We start from the raw sequence: 15,535 nt of genomic DNA on the forward strand, positions 1-15,535 counted from the left end.
AGTTTAAGTGTGAAAACGTTGTTGAATATGGAGGTTGTACAGTATATTTTACAATATGTTCAAATGTATTTTGTATGATAGTTTAATGCTCATTTTGTCTGTATGTGTGTATGTACAAATGTGTATGTGTATGCATGTGTGTGTGTGATGTGTTAGGAAGCATTTGTTGACAGAGACCCAGGGGGTGGCATCCTGCAGTAGGGACAGGACAGGGCCCTAAGGGTGTAATCAAAGCAAGGAAGCACACTGGGGATAAACACACACACACACACACACACACACACACACACACACACACACACACACTTCCTCGCTAGTCATTCTTTGTAATAAATTGCAGTCTCATACAAATTCGGTCTTATTTTCGTAGTTTTGGCCATCATTAATAATAACATGGCACATACCAAGTTAATTGCAGAGATCTAGGAATGCTGTGACAACACTAAAAGGAAGTCGCCCAGGTTAGCTAAACTCATTTAGAAGAAAAAAACAACCAATTATACAGTTTGAAACATTCATCAGAGTTTACAGACTGACTTCCTGGTTCAGTTTTACCTCCAAATGAAGTGCTTTAGATATGTAGCTCAACTCATCGTCTGTCCGCATGTTTCTGAGCGATGTTGCCACGCTCCCTGATCTCAGCAATCACTTCAGGAAGTACAATGATGGCCAAACCCCAAAAAATGAGAGCCAAGTTGCAACCCGAAATTTTGATGTAAGACCAATATGAGTGAGAAATAATCACTCAGTCAACATACTGTACAATCTTATAGCCTCATGTTCTGTAACTGTAAATGAAATATGGAGATGTGATGACTATTGACATCAAAGGGGAATTCCAGTGATTTAAATTTGCACTGCCAGAAAGTTTGAGGACTTAAGAGAGACAAAAAAAGGCAGAGATACCTCGACGTTTAGCCTCTAGTACGGGACAAGCTCAAAAACACTGGATCCTGTGTTAATCATGATGCAATTCAACAGCATCTTTCATTAAACGCTAGGGCTACAGAAGAACCACAGAAGACGTTGTACAACTATTTTGTTGTTGTTTAGTAGTACTCCTTGTGACTAGTAAACTGAACTTCATGAATAAAATGGGTGGCGTGCCGCAACTACAACTTAGCAATGAGAGGAGGGACTTGGACACGGGACAGAGTTGGATTGATTAAAAAAAGGGACAGGGCAGCTTATTCCAACGGGCTCCTGTAAAGGCCCTGAGAATGTTATTTTGGGCAGAGGCAGGGATGACTGTCAGCGGGTTTGTTTGTAGAAACTTCGCTGGCCATGTGAGAGAGAGGCAGCGGGAATGTTTGCTGCTTTAAGCTGAACTCTAGCCCAAACTAGATGAGTTTTCTGCTGGCTTCCTCTGTGTGACAGCTGCGTGACAGGCCTGCCACAGCTCGGTTTTCGATGTGTGTGTATTCAAGAATGCATTAAAGCTGCTGTGTGTCTTTATGAATGTTATCTGTGCCTGTTCAAACCAGGCCCACTCTGCTCTATTACCACTGACCGGCTGACGTCTGTTTTTGTTCGTTTCTGGAGCAGAAAGGGCCGAGCGATCTGGAGCTGGTGCCGGAGGAATACTCGGTGATGATTGGCTCCTATCCCTGTAACATCAGCTTCCATAACGACCAGCTGTTCCACTGCACCATCAACGGACTTCTGAGCTCCAGCGAGAGCGAGCTGCCTGTCACTGTAAGTATGCAGGCATGTTCAGTAAAACACCACAATGAAATACACATACAACCTCGTGTTGAAAATATGCCTGGATAGACCCTGATAATGTAACGATATTGCCCATCTGTCACACAGTACTCAAGCAAAACATGTAGTCAGAATCCAGACCATCTGTGATGATCATTGAAACAGATTTGATCTGCACAGGTCCATGCACAGGCAGTGATATGCGTGTGTCTCTCCTCATCCATTATGAATGGGTTGTAGGCTCTGAGCATGCCACCATGAATCAGCAGTTAGCTGGGGTGGTGCCACAGTAGAACAGTGCAATGTTTACCGTCCCCTTTATCTCTGTAATCCCTTATCAGTCCGTCTATCATCGCTGACACACAGACACACACATCTGCTCACAGCGAGACCAAAGTCTTCTGGCTCTATGATGATCTCACTCCTCGCTTGTGTTTTTGTTTTGTCTCCGAGTTCTCTCCGTCACAATTAAAGGTCTTAATCAAGACGTGGTCGAGCCCTGCGCAGTCCTGATAGAACCAGACACTCGCTTTTCCTCTACCCACGTTTCCCATCTGTTGTTGTCCATTCTGGTCGGTTTTGATAGGGCTTTATTAAGAGGGGAAAGCATTCATCTATATTTAAACATGAGCCAGACTGTGAATGGTTTGCCGAAATAGCTCAGAAACATATGTTAGTGTCTCTGTCTGTTGAGTTGCACTGTAAGAAGCATTTCCCCATTTTGACAGAAATAGAAGGAAAGCTCTTTTATTTCTCTCTCTCCTTGTGTACCTGTGGCTCGCTCGCTCTCGTACCCACCCGCCACCCGTCTGTCTCTCAGGATGTCTGTGAATAAACACAGGCAATTAGCAAGGACATAAAGGCAGGGCAAGGGTCAAATGAGATGTCATAACACAAATGGGTGGGCTGCCTGCGCGTGAGCAGCGAGGATGATTAGTGAGCACATTCGACAGGGACATAAACAGGCCACATGTGGATTTTCCTTTGTGTGTGCGCATTTGAATAAATGCATACATGTTGGGCTGTTGTATAGCTTGTGGCCATTTGTGTTTCTTTACTTACTTTCTGTGGCAGATCTATTTTTACATGCCTGCGTTTTGCTTGGCTCTGAAGTGGAGCTGAGCAGCAGAAGTGGATGTGGGGAAGCAGTGTTTTTTTTCTTTTCTTTTTTTTGTACCTCGAGCGAAACAGGAACATGGAACAATGGCATTTTCCCCTCCATTACGCCAGGCCCTGGCTGTTGCAGTCTCTGGAAGAGGGCCTTCTCTTGCTCGTCTTGGTAAATAAATGCCTGGACCAGAAAGAGAAAAACGAGGGAATGAGAAAAGAAGGAGGGAGCCCTGTGAGCCAGTTTCCCCCTCAGAGTAAGACCAGTGTAAGAGGGATTTGGTTTGAGGACTGGAGGCTTTTAATCTGAGGCTCTTTTTATGAAGTATGTTCGGATTGGGGAAGGAGAGGGAAAGATGTGTGGAAGGACCACAGAGACCCTGCTGACTAATCAGAAGGCAGAAGTGAAAGTCCCTTTCTTGTCACATCTGGGTTACTCTGAACTGGGTGACTCCTCCAGCTCGTTGCAGCGAGAGGCCATTTTTCAAAATCTACAGTGTGTGATTTATTTTCTGTGTCTGCACCTGTGTCCATGAAAAAATGATGCATATGTGCATATGTGCAAGTGTGCAAGCACTTGTGTTCCCATTAAGAACTGCCTGTGTTTTAGTGCATGCATTTTTACAAAGAAAATACTTAATGCACCAACTGTCTCTGCTCATTACTGCTCTGTCTGTCTCTGTCTCTGCCTTTGTCTTCATCTTCATCTTTTACTTTCTCTCTCAAACCCAAATGTGCTTTATTGGCTCCTCATGATGAAATACAGTATTGCTACTGCAGATGTCCAAGGTTTACAATAGTATAATGCTGAATTTCAATTTCAGTTTTATTTCTATAGTGCCAAATCACAACAAAAGTCATCTCATGACACTTTACAAATAGAGCAGGTCTCGACCGACTCTTTATAATATAACAACAACAATTGTATTAACAAATACAACTAAGGATTATATTTGACTTCAACTTTTGACCCAAGTATCCAGGGAGGTTTTTAACAGCTGCCGAAGTCCATGCCTTTATTTACGACTTCTGTAATTGTCTTTACTGCTACTTTAGGTCAGTCACTCGTCTCCAACTTATCCATCTCTCCAATTCTTGCGTCTTTGCACAGCTTTTTGGGCTGTGGCGATGTCTGAACAGCAGGTCACTAGAAACATGGACTAGTGAGATGAAATCTATATCTTGTGTGATATATTTACACCTTTATTTTTCAAAACAGATTGTTGTGTTAGGTAAAATTAATAAAATGAAATGTTTCCTTATGTGTTGGAACGATGGTCTGTTATTGCATGGAACAAATCTAAATTATTGTCTCATAAAAAAGCTATCAAGTGTTATGTGAAGCAGAATTTAAGTTTATGATCATGTTTTTTTATGTTCAGGTACTACTATTAACTACAGGTAGGGTAGGTTTAATGGTCTCCCTGAGGAAGATAAGCTTTGTTTGTTATGCGATTTAGGTGAGCTTTATTGCTCTTTATATGATGATTTAAGGGATATATTATAATGTCCTTCATGGATGATAAAAGACTTGAGTTGAGATTCAGGAAGGGAGCCTTTTGTAGTTGATTTTATTTATAGTGCTTGGTAGAAGAGACTATTTTGTGTTTAGAATATAAGGTTTTATGTAAAAAGTTGAGTTATTTTTCTGACAAATTTCACCCCTGTAACTATATATTTGGTGTCCACATGGGCTGCACAACAAAAAATGAAATAACAGAACATGCTGAGAACCGTAGAAGATACGTGGTAAAAGAAAACTGGTTTTGTAGGAGCTCTGCCCAGTTTCATGTGTCGTTCCTCTTTCTCTTTCCAGGTCCAAGTGGGGAACTTTCGTCACACCATCGCCAAAGTGCAGCTCGGCGGCAGCGAGCTGGCCATTGTGGTATCCATTGTGGTGTGCTGCGTGCTGCTGCTGCTGTGCACTGTGGGTAGGTTGTGTACACGCGCTTACCAGCAGATGATGGATGTGTGCCTGCTGTAGCAATGGATGCTCCAGATGTGGAACAGATAAAAGGAATTCGGGGGTCATAGTTTCTCGCAATTGCTTCATCCCTCCTCAGTACCCGAAGCACAAAGACCCCACTGTTCCCCTCGCTGTCTGTGTGTGTGTGTGTGTACTCTATTCTGTGATCTTAGTGTGAGTGTGTGTGCAGGGCAGGTGTAGAGGGATTTTCACACAGTTTCCTTGTTTGAATCTGTTCTCTTTGTTCGACTTTGTGTGTGACATAACTGTTGAAATAATATGTGCACATAATTTATTTACACTTTCACAAACTTACATTTCTGAGAACATTTTCATTTACATGTTCTCACAGTCAGTGTGCAAATATTTTTCACAGGCTTCACAAAAGGTGATATATAACCATATTTTCATAAAACTCAAAATCTTTTAGACACATTTTTGATCCTGTTTATCATGTTGTGATTTACCGGAAGCTGTCGGTGTGTGATGACAGTCTTTGGGTTGAAACATGCCGTCTCTAAACTGCATCTCGTCTTTCTCAGCTCTTGTAGTGTACTGCACAAAGAGCCGAAGGGCGGAACGCTACTGGCAGAAAACTCTACTCCAAATGGAGGAGATGGAGTCCCAGATCAGAGAGGAGATCCGTAAAGGTGTGTTTACACAAGAACCCACACATGCACGGCCACACGCACACACACATACACGCTCTCTACTATTGTACAAGCTCTTTTATGGGAGTTGTTTGGACCTAAAATGTGCCGATTGACTTGAAAAAAAGAACGTGTGGGAAGACAGAAATATTGACCACATATATTATGTGTGTCCGTGTGTGTGTGTGTGTTTGTTTGTTTGAGATTTTTTTCTAGTCTGAAGGAGGAGGGAGATACAACAGTTGACAGATTTGTGCCTAGTAAGCGTGACTCATAAAACACAGTGTCTGACAAATGATCAGTCACACGCAAGATGCACTGAGTGGCCACATCGCCTCTGCTGTGTCTACCCTGTAGGAACAAAGCCTATGTGTGTGTGTGTGTGTGTGTGTGTGTGTGTGTGTGTGTGTGTTCAATGTCTGTCTGTGCATGTGTGTGTGTGTGTGTATCTAGGGCATTCGAGTAAAGCCGTGTGAAGGCCACTCCGTGTCTGAGCACCCAGATTTATGGCGCAGAGATAGGGGGATGGATAGAGAAAGAGAAATGGAGGGAGGAAGCGATAGGAGCGGGAGTCACGGCCGCAAGTCCGGGGAGAAGCAGAGGCGTGGGAGGGAGAGGAGGAGAGGTTATTTAGTCAGAGGACGCAGATGGATTTGTGGCCGAGTTCAGGGTGAGTGTGCAAAAAGCGAGGGATACTTCTTCTCTGATGAAAGATGTGATAAAAGCTGGAGTGAAGGAAGGTGGGAAATTGACATATTCCAGGTTACAGGAACGGGAGGGTTTTGGTATTTGTCTGAAAAGAGAGGCAGAGGGGGAGGTTTGGTATTCTGTGTCCAATCAGGAGCTGATGGCGTGAACTGACTGGTGATTTAAAGGACACTTTAGTGAGCAGGAAGATAAATAACCTGGAGGGGTGATGAAATATGTTTTAAATCCCTCAGGTCTAGTATTCCCTTATTTCTACACAAACACGGTCTGAAGAAACTGGCATTGTAACCCAAATACGTCTCTCATCCTGCGACAGGAAGAGGTTTTTCCATAAAGGGATCTCTAGCGTCTCATTAGAGCAGAACATTATCCTCTCCTGGAGCATGCTAACCAATAACGTGGCTACAATATTAGCATGCAGATTCAAGTCAGCGTCTGTTGGTGCTGATACTGTTTCTGCAGCATGTAAACCTCAGCCTGCACACATGTTTTGGATGAGGGCCTCCGACTGGATTTGGCTCCTCTGATTGTTGTTTGGTAAATATTTGCCTGCATGCCTTGCACAATCTGGCAAAGAGAGAGCGGAAGAGAGAGAGGAAAAAAGATCAGAGGGTCAGTGTTTGGTACATTTAGTATTCAACCAGAATGTGACACTAGATCAAGGAAATGAAATCAAACATTTCTGTGTCCGATCTGAAATCTCGTCAGCCGGCCAGATTCTTACAGATCCCACGGCAGCCTGGGAGAATTTGATGGTTATTACATTAGCCTGTGAACAGATTTCTGACTCATTTGGCTCAGCAACAAATGAAGCTTGAGGAGCCAGAAACAGGACTGTGGTTTTAAAACTCCCAGGATCCAAGCCCTTCTGTTTTTTTCTCTTTGCCCTTTCAGGCTTTGCAGAGCTGCAGACGGACATGACAGACCTGACCAAGGAGCTGAATCGCAGCCAGGGCATCCCCTTTCTGGAGTACAAACAGTTTGTCACACGCACGTTCTTCCCCAAGGTGAGAAAGCCTATTTTTCCCCCGCTATCTGATTTCATACTGGCACTCTGACAATACCATTTTTCTCAATGGGGTTTTAATATTTGTTTCCCCCCACATGTCCCATTTCACATTTCCCACTGCTCGTAATATGCAGGTTGACAAATTCACCTTGGAACTTTTAAACACACAGTAGACGTCCAGCGAAGTGTAGCTCAGTTTGCCACCCTGCGGGAGAGTTAATGCGTTCTCTATAGGTAAGCATGTTTTCTGATGTGTGATCCACCCTGAAGGTAGACTGTGGGTCTATCTGCCGGTGGGTGTTTTCCCACCGATACAGACAGACACAACTCAGCAGGGTTTGTCTTCCAACCACATGCTTGGACTTTCAAGGAGACAGAACAATGGCGGGCACTGAGACAAGGAAACTTTCCCCCTGATTTCTCAAAACACACTCCTCACTCAGCTTACACACCCACACTGTTTTGCAAGTTTACATGCTCTTGCGCAACGGCTCCCGCGCTGGTTCGTTGCAGTGGATGCTGGACACTGTTTTCTGTTGTGAGGGAAGTGAGTGGGGAGAGTGTTGAAAGGCTGCATGGAGGGAAACATAAATTCAAGTGTTGCAGTATCGTTTCTCCGTAGCTTTCCGTATAGACAGCAAACACTCACGACCCTTTTTCCAAGAGAGCTTCTGGCCCTCTTAGATTACACACACACACAACAGTGTTAGACACAGACTTTGACACAGACAAGCCAAATGTAGCTGCCTCTTGGCTCTGGGTCAGCTCGCCTCTAAAGCCATTAAGGCTCATGACGTTTCGTGTCACGGTGTCATGTTTCCTTTTCATGGTCAGTCAGGGTCTATTCAGGGCCTCGTTGAGAAATCCTTTGGGTCCAGACTGCAAATTTACCGCCAAAGTCTCGAGGCCAGCTCTTTTTGTTTTCCCTGTCTATCCGTCTTCCCGTGTTTACAACTAGAGCTGACTTTGTAATACAGTTTTCTGTGTGTGTTTATGTGTTTTTCAGATGTATTCAGATTACGAGAAGAGCCTGGTCCAGCCCGCCTACGAGAACGATGGCCTGGGCCCTCGAGCGCTGCCAGAGACTCACCCGCTGCTGCAGGACTGGCAGGTGAAGGGTTAAGCCATTAGGATGTTAGGTTAGGTTGCGCTTTTGTCTGCCAGAGTGCCTTGATTTGGGTCCTTCGTCACTCCCTTGGTTCTCAACTGGGTCACACTGAAGCTTATTAAGGTTTCACAGTGGAGTGTGTTGTTGATGAGGAGTAAAGAAAAGCATATTGGGCGTTTTTGTGTGCTTGTTATAATGTGTGTGGTATATGTCAGTGTACTTTATGTCTTTGTGTGAACTCACACTCTCTTGTGTGTGCGCAGATGAATACTAATGCGTGGCATTCAGTTGTTTCTAGTGAGTGAGAAATTCAGCTTGTCAAAAAAGCGCTGCCCACCAAGTTGATGGCAGGTTGTTGACATGCTTCCCACTGGCTCTTGGACAACCGAACAGTATGCTTTTCATCGAAATCCATCTCTAGTTGTGTGTGTGTGTGTGTGTGTGTGTGTGTGTGTGTATAATGGAGGGGCGGACGGGAGTGAGTGTTAAAAAGAGAGAGTGGGAGAGGGAGCGTGCACTTTCACACACCTCTGTGCAAACGCTTGCTGAAAGTGAAAGCACGTGCATTGTGTGTGTGTGTGTGTGTGTGTGTGTGTGTGTGTGCACGTTCGGAAGAGAGAAAGATACGATTGCAGTTCTAGTTTTGGGTCGGCAGCCGGGGGGAGCCTGTCTAGCCATGATGAAGTGCCTCGGATCCACATCGTCTTCCCAGGAAGTGTTTTCCAGGTCACAGCAAATAAATCTCACAGGCGGGCATTTATCTTAATGGACACCCCTGTTCTCCTTCTGTCAGGCTGCAAACCACACCATATGGCTGCAGTCCAGAGGGAAGACTTCATCACGCTGCTGCTTAGTCGCACCCATAGATAGGCCACACTCATTAAGTCGACTCGGCACATTTAGAGACAATCACACACAGTCAGGGACCGGAGCAGGAGATACAGACACTGTAGAGAGCATCGGGGAGGGAGGTGTCTGAAGAAGCAGAGGGAAGAGCTGTGATAGAAAGATGAAGTGTTCACTAGATGGGTCACTCGAGACGAGAGGTGGTGGTACAGATCCGGGAGGGAGGGCGCAGCAGGTGTGTAATGGAGTTTAGGTTAAATCACGCAGAGAAATAACCGTTTCATCCCCCTTCTGTCATCAGGCCACCAACACAACAAGGCCGAACATAGAGGAGGGCATCACGCTGTTCTCCACTCTTCTCAATAACAAGCACTTCCTGATCACGTTTGTCCACGCCTTGGAACAGCAGAAGGACTTTGCTATACGAGACAGGTAAATGCATCAACTGAGGCCATTAAATCAGTAGAATTTACAGATTTACAAGATTTATTTGCACTATTCTCTGAGTAACCGATGTCAGAAAGATGTTGAAAAGATGTAATTTTTTGAAGCAGCAGCAGAGGTGTTGTATTGGATTGCGAGGTGTTTTTAAAGTTGCTATAATCAATATTATTGATTAATAACGGATCAAAGGTCTACATGTATGTGAAAGGTGTCGCTTGTAGTAACAAACCCACAGAGAAATATCATCTGAGTGTGCAGTTCCCCTCATCTCTACAGGGCGTTATAAAGCGTCTTTCAGCTCATTGTTTTGGTTTTACGGTCCATAACTTTGCTGTTTTGGTTGACCCTCGTTGCTCTCGTCAACCTTGTTTCCAGCCCAGGACCAAGACAGACAAGGTTGGCAAGTAGCTGGTGAACAGTGGACCAAAAACCAGCTAATAAACACAGATATAGAATATTTGAAACACATTTCAATACAACAGAAGCACAAACTATACAGCCTCATCACTTAAACACTAAAGTAGTCGTCTAAAATATAGCATGGTAGTATTTATGGTACAGCTTTTGCATTGCATTAAATTTTATACAGAAGGTGTCTCTATTTTTACCACAGGAGCTTCTTTACTTCTTGTACAAGGTTGTCTGCAGCTGCTGCTTACAGCACAAAAATATCTTCACTGTTTAGAAAAGTTGTTGCTCCAGCTTTGTAAATACTTGGTCATTTATCAGTGTTGCTGTTTTGGTCCTGGTGTCCTAAACCTAGCCAGTCATTGTGGCAAGACCACATCCCTGTCTCAGCTCAGCGTCAGCACTTGCTGACTGATGTGCCCCCTTTCTCCTGGATTAAAGGGGCTTTGTTAGGGAAATCCCCCGCACCTCTGGACTTACTCAACCAGACACTCCCTGCATTAGATCAGATCTTTATTTGGCTCTGCGGTCACAGGTACTGTGGGGAGGACGAAACCTTGTTGTTGTTTCTGTAAAGTAGTTATTTTTAAATCTCCACTGGCCCCACACAGGGCATGTTCACAAGAGCATGTTTTTGCTCATCTGTCTCCTCTGCTAATCTGTTTTCTCACCCTTCAGATGCAGCCTGGCGTCTCTGCTCACCATCGCCCTCCATGGTAAACTCGAGTACTACACCAGTATCATGAAAGATCTGCTGGTGGACCTGATCGATGCTTCGGCTTCCAAGAACCCCAAACTGATGCTGCGCCGCACTGAGTCCGTTGTGGAGAAAATGCTGACCAACTGGATGTCCATCTGCATGTACAGCTACCTCAAGGTGAGGGTGGAAAGGAAGGAGGCTGAAGCAAAGTTATGAGGCAGGATTGATTAAAAAGAAGTACCACAGCTCTGATTTTTGACTCCACCCCACTGCCACTTTCTTCAGGAAACAGTGGGCGAGCCTTTCTTCCTGCTGCTGTGTGCAATCAAGCAGCAGATCAACAAGGGCTCCATAGACGCCATCACAGGGAAGGCCCGCTACACGCTCAATGAGGAGTGGCTGCTCCGTGAGAATATTGAGGCCAAGCCACAGGTCTGATACCACACTCTCTCTCTCTTTCACATCCTCAGTTGCTTTTTTAAAGGTCAATGTCAAATTAAGTGGACTGCCAGAAAGTTTCAAGTCATGGTGAAATTCAAAACAAAAAGTTTGAAATGTGTTGCCCACTGTTTGTCTTTGCAGAACATCAACGTGTCCTTCCAGGGCTGTGGCATGGACTCGCTGTCTGTCAGGGTCATGAATACAGACACAATCGGACAGGTGAAGGAAAAAATCCTAGAGGTCTTTTATAAAAACCTGCCGTTCTCCCAGTGGCCCCGAGCAGAGGATGTAGACCTGGGTAAGAGCATATTCTCTCCGATTATTTTCATCCTTCTCCCCGTCCCAACCCCTACGAGATATAGTAATCTCCTTTGCAAAAGGTCAATTCCTCTCATGAAGCTCAACTAACCTGAGGCTGCAATATAATAAATGACAGAATGCATCGAGGAGAGTGTACAGTCATAATCACAAAGAGTTATTGCTTTCAAAAGCTGGAGCCTGCAGAGCTGATTTGATTAATGGCCCAAGAATATTTCCACAGGTCGTGACACAGAGAGTTAGAGCATGGCTGCTCTCCGTCTTGCATACTCTTCTCCAAATTTAGGATGAAATTGTCTAATATCACTCCCCTCCCTCCTCTTCCTGTCTCCTTTCTCTCTCTCTCCCGCTTTTTTCTCCCCTCCAGAGTGGTTTGACTCCGGCAGCAACAGTAAGCTTCTGCAGGACCTGGATAACTCCTCAGTGATGGAGGATGGCAGGAAGAAGCTCAACACAGTCTTCCATTACCAGGTGTGTATGTGTGTGTATTTGTGTGAGACCACTGTGGTGGGTGTTGTCATGGTGTACCTGTACGTCCCTGATATTGTAACAGCAACAGCGGGGGTGTTGAAGGTGAGAACTCCTTATAAATGGTGTCACTGGCTGTCCACAGGCGGGAGGATACGCACACAGTTAGTTGTAGGTGCTTCTGTACGATGTTTCTCTTTGTGTGCAGGTCATTTACTGCAGCATCGCTGTAGCAGAGCTGCTGCTTTTATACTGTTGTTATGCAGATTCTGTATTTAGACATACAGCGTGTTTGTGTAATTATTACAGTAATTTTAAAATAAATAACTGTTGATAATTGTCGTCAGTACATTGTAATGTTGTAACTGTTACTGAATACAAAATGTTATTTTCAAATAAGTTACATGTTAATTAACAGTAACTATGATAATATACATGATTTATGTACAGATTTAATCACTGATCACAACATTTTAATACTTAACTTAAAGATCGCCTCCTGACATGTTTTAAAAAATAGAAAAATGCATAGAAAAACATGTTTTTCCACAGAAAAAATATTTCCTACGTCGTTAAGAATTCTTAAAATTACATTACTTCTTTTGAAAAACCCAGAATCTATGAATATGCAAATATTGGTCATTTCAAAAGTTTCAAGAGAAAAGGGCGCCTGCACTCCAAATAGATACCCCCCAAAAAGACGATTTATTAAGTACAATTACGAATGAATATGAATATGACAATTACGTCGTAGCTGGTTTTGTCTTTTTGCCCACTCACCTGATCATGTTGGGATGTGCACTACCTTGAACCAACTTGCAAAAGTTTAACCGCTGGACACAACATGTCTCCTACTTCACTGAAAATTACATTCTTAGTTTTTATGACCAGGAGGTTTCAAGTTTCCACATCACATGTATGTAAGTTGCATAGTGAACCATGATTGGCTTCCAATGAGTTGTGATGTCACAAAATCCTGCTTTTACGTACACGACTTAAACTTTAAGGTGATCAAAAAGAAACTGTGTGAAACATGTGAAAACAAACATACGTCGTTGTGCTCAGTGAAGGTCAAACATTCAAGTGAAGTCAAATTAGCGAAACACATGTTTGGGTGGAGGGGGACTTGCTGACATTATATGAGCCGTTGTGTCTGATATTTATGATGCTTAATCATTCATTAACATGTACCTCAATCATATACTACATACTGCATACTATAATGCAGGAAACTAACCAATCACCATTTTCATATTTAATAAATGTACTTTGATATACATTACTTTATTAATAATGATAATAGTAATAGTACGCATACATACACATTCATTATTATAAATACATTTATCAAAGTAATTCAGGAAATTAAATGATATATATGAATTATATTTGCAATAAATATATTGTAAATAATACATTTTTGTTATTTTTTAAGTTCATTATTAAGTTTTATAAAATTTAACCAAGAAACAAGTGAAATGTCATGTCTGGTATCCCATTACGAGTGTCTGTATGTGTATGTGTGTTTGCTCATGTCTATACTCATTTGTGCGTGAGTAAACAGTTGTTCAGTGACCCGCGACCTTTGACCCTTTACCTGTACTTGTTAAGTGCTCTGTTTAGTTTTTGCTGAGCCATGGGGACAGAGCTGTGAAAGCAGCGAGCTGCAGCGTGTACTAACAGTCCGGGTTCATTGGCAAGGCTGTTCAATCCATTTCACCACGGGTTGACTTTAATGAGCCCAGCCAGGCTCCTGCAGACTTGCCACCACTCTAGATGCACGCAAGACTGACACACACACGCACACACATACCAACACATGCACCTCTCAACACCACACTCCCCTCGAGGGCATGCCTAATGATGCTGTTCTGGTGCACCCCAGCTCACCCCTGACCCTGTGCCCTCTCTCGTCTTTCCTCCCTCTCTCCCTCCCTCCTTCTTCTTCTTCTCTCCCCTCACAGATCCCAGAGGGGGCATCGCTGGCTATGAGCATGAAAGACAAGAGAGACAACACCCTGGGGAGAGGTACGTCACCTTCAAGCGCACCCGCTCCCCGTCGCTTTGTCGCACACGCTCACCCGCACTTGGATAAACACACGCACTCACTCGATCACAGGAAACGGCACATGCTTAGTTGATCACGAGAACACGATACGCTCATGTAAACACGCCTGAAACCACACACCCTCTGGTCCCCAAAAGACACAGCGGACATCTAAACACACTTGCACCTAATAAATCACGACACATACTCTCCTGCCTCGCATAGGAGTTGCGCCGCCGCTTCATTCGGAGCCCTTTTTTCCGCGTTATAGATGTATTCCATTAGTAAATGTCAGCTTGTGGGAAAAAAAATGCGACATAGGTTGGCCCATTGTCCAGCCGCCTCAATCCGGAATATAATGACTGCTCTGCCTGTTGACAGATGAGTTCACATACAGCGTTTAATGGGCTTGTCCGTTTGTTGTCTTGGGTCTACCTTACATAATCAGTACCAGACCAGAGCTCAGAGTTCTGCTCAGTCTATGTCCATCAAAGCCTCTCCTCTCATTCATACTGGGCCAAAAATAGGCTTATGTGCACCAAACCTGGCTCTGGCTTCAAAGCGTCAAGGGGGTGTTATGAGCCTGTAGTGCTCCCTGGCTAATATAAAACACTGTCCTGCCTGCCTGTGATCAGTGTAGAGGGTCTGGACTGAGGCCCGCTGGGCAGGAGCATCTCTGGCAGAGCAGACTGTAACGAGAACACACGGTGCTGTTGTGTTTGTGTTTGTGTGTGTATCTGCACAAAAGCCTGTCTTTGTTTTTGCTGGTGTGTGTGTGTGTGTGTGTGTGTGTACAATAATTTACTGTATTTATTTGTGTCTGTTTTGAGTTTGTATTTGGACATGCGTCTACATGTATTCGTACGTGCTCATGCATGTGTATGAGTATGTTTGTGTTTAGGTCTATATATAAACCAGCAAGGTTTAATGCTTTTTTCCCAGCGTTGGCCGAGCATTACCATCTCATTACACCGGCTCCAGAACCAATCACAGACCCTGTGTGTCTGTCTCCCCTAATCTCTCTCTTTTTCTCTCCTTTCACTCGTAATCTTTCTCTTTCATTCTCTCAGACAGCTCCCCTCCCCTACCGGCCCACAGTCCACCTTAATCACTTTCTTCTCTCGCATGTACTCCATCTCCCCTGCTCTCCTGTCAATCTTGTTTTTTTTCTCTCCCTCCTATCTGTCACACTCCTCTGTGCTCCCTCCTCCTGTCTCCTCTCATTCTCTCAGGTCTCCACCTTGCTGATTGCACATTGTTTCATGCTGTATGTTTCTTTTCCTCCTTAGTTAAAGATCTGGATACGGAGAAGTATGTCCACTTGGTGAGTATCTCCCTCATAGGTAATCAAAATGTTTCTATAAGTGCGCTCTGAGTTTATTACCAGAGCTTTTCCTGTGTGTGCCACTGTTAGTCAGCCCGGAGCGGGCCTGACGACAGAGAGAATGGGGGTGAATGGAGGTGAAAAGGAAAGCTGCTGAGAGGACATGACAGCGCTAATGCTGCTTAAGCTCTTTTATAAACGTCAGCCAAGATATGGGCCCTTTGACTTTAGAATAATGAGTTCCTTGGAACACAATTTGCCGGGTGAATAGTTAGTTTCACAGGACA

At 44.1% G+C, this 15,535-nt stretch overlaps 1 protein-coding gene across 1 annotated transcript in view; it reads left to right on the forward strand.

The window, feature by feature from the left end:
• Positions 1–15,535, forward strand: part of plxnd1 (plexin D1) — a 59,896-nt gene that overhangs the window by 38,511 nt on the left and 5,850 nt on the right. The window contains exons 19-30 of the mRNA XM_070910164.1: positions 1,546–1,695; positions 4,628–4,742; positions 5,320–5,427; positions 7,030–7,142; positions 8,151–8,255; positions 9,400–9,530; positions 10,629–10,827; positions 10,936–11,082; positions 11,233–11,389; positions 11,777–11,880; positions 13,842–13,905; positions 15,214–15,248. Coding sequence (XP_070766265.1) covers positions 1,546–1,695; positions 4,628–4,742; positions 5,320–5,427; positions 7,030–7,142; positions 8,151–8,255; positions 9,400–9,530; positions 10,629–10,827; positions 10,936–11,082; positions 11,233–11,389; positions 11,777–11,880; positions 13,842–13,905; positions 15,214–15,248 — 1,428 coding nt within the window. The remainder of the gene's footprint in view (positions 1–1,545; positions 1,696–4,627; positions 4,743–5,319; positions 5,428–7,029; positions 7,143–8,150; positions 8,256–9,399; positions 9,531–10,628; positions 10,828–10,935; positions 11,083–11,232; positions 11,390–11,776; positions 11,881–13,841; positions 13,906–15,213; positions 15,249–15,535) is intronic.

Source organism: Enoplosus armatus, chromosome 8 (assembly GCF_043641665.1).
Source record: "Enoplosus armatus isolate fEnoArm2 chromosome 8, fEnoArm2.hap1, whole genome shotgun sequence".
NCBI lineage: Eukaryota > Metazoa > Chordata > Actinopteri > Centrarchiformes > Enoplosidae > Enoplosus > Enoplosus armatus.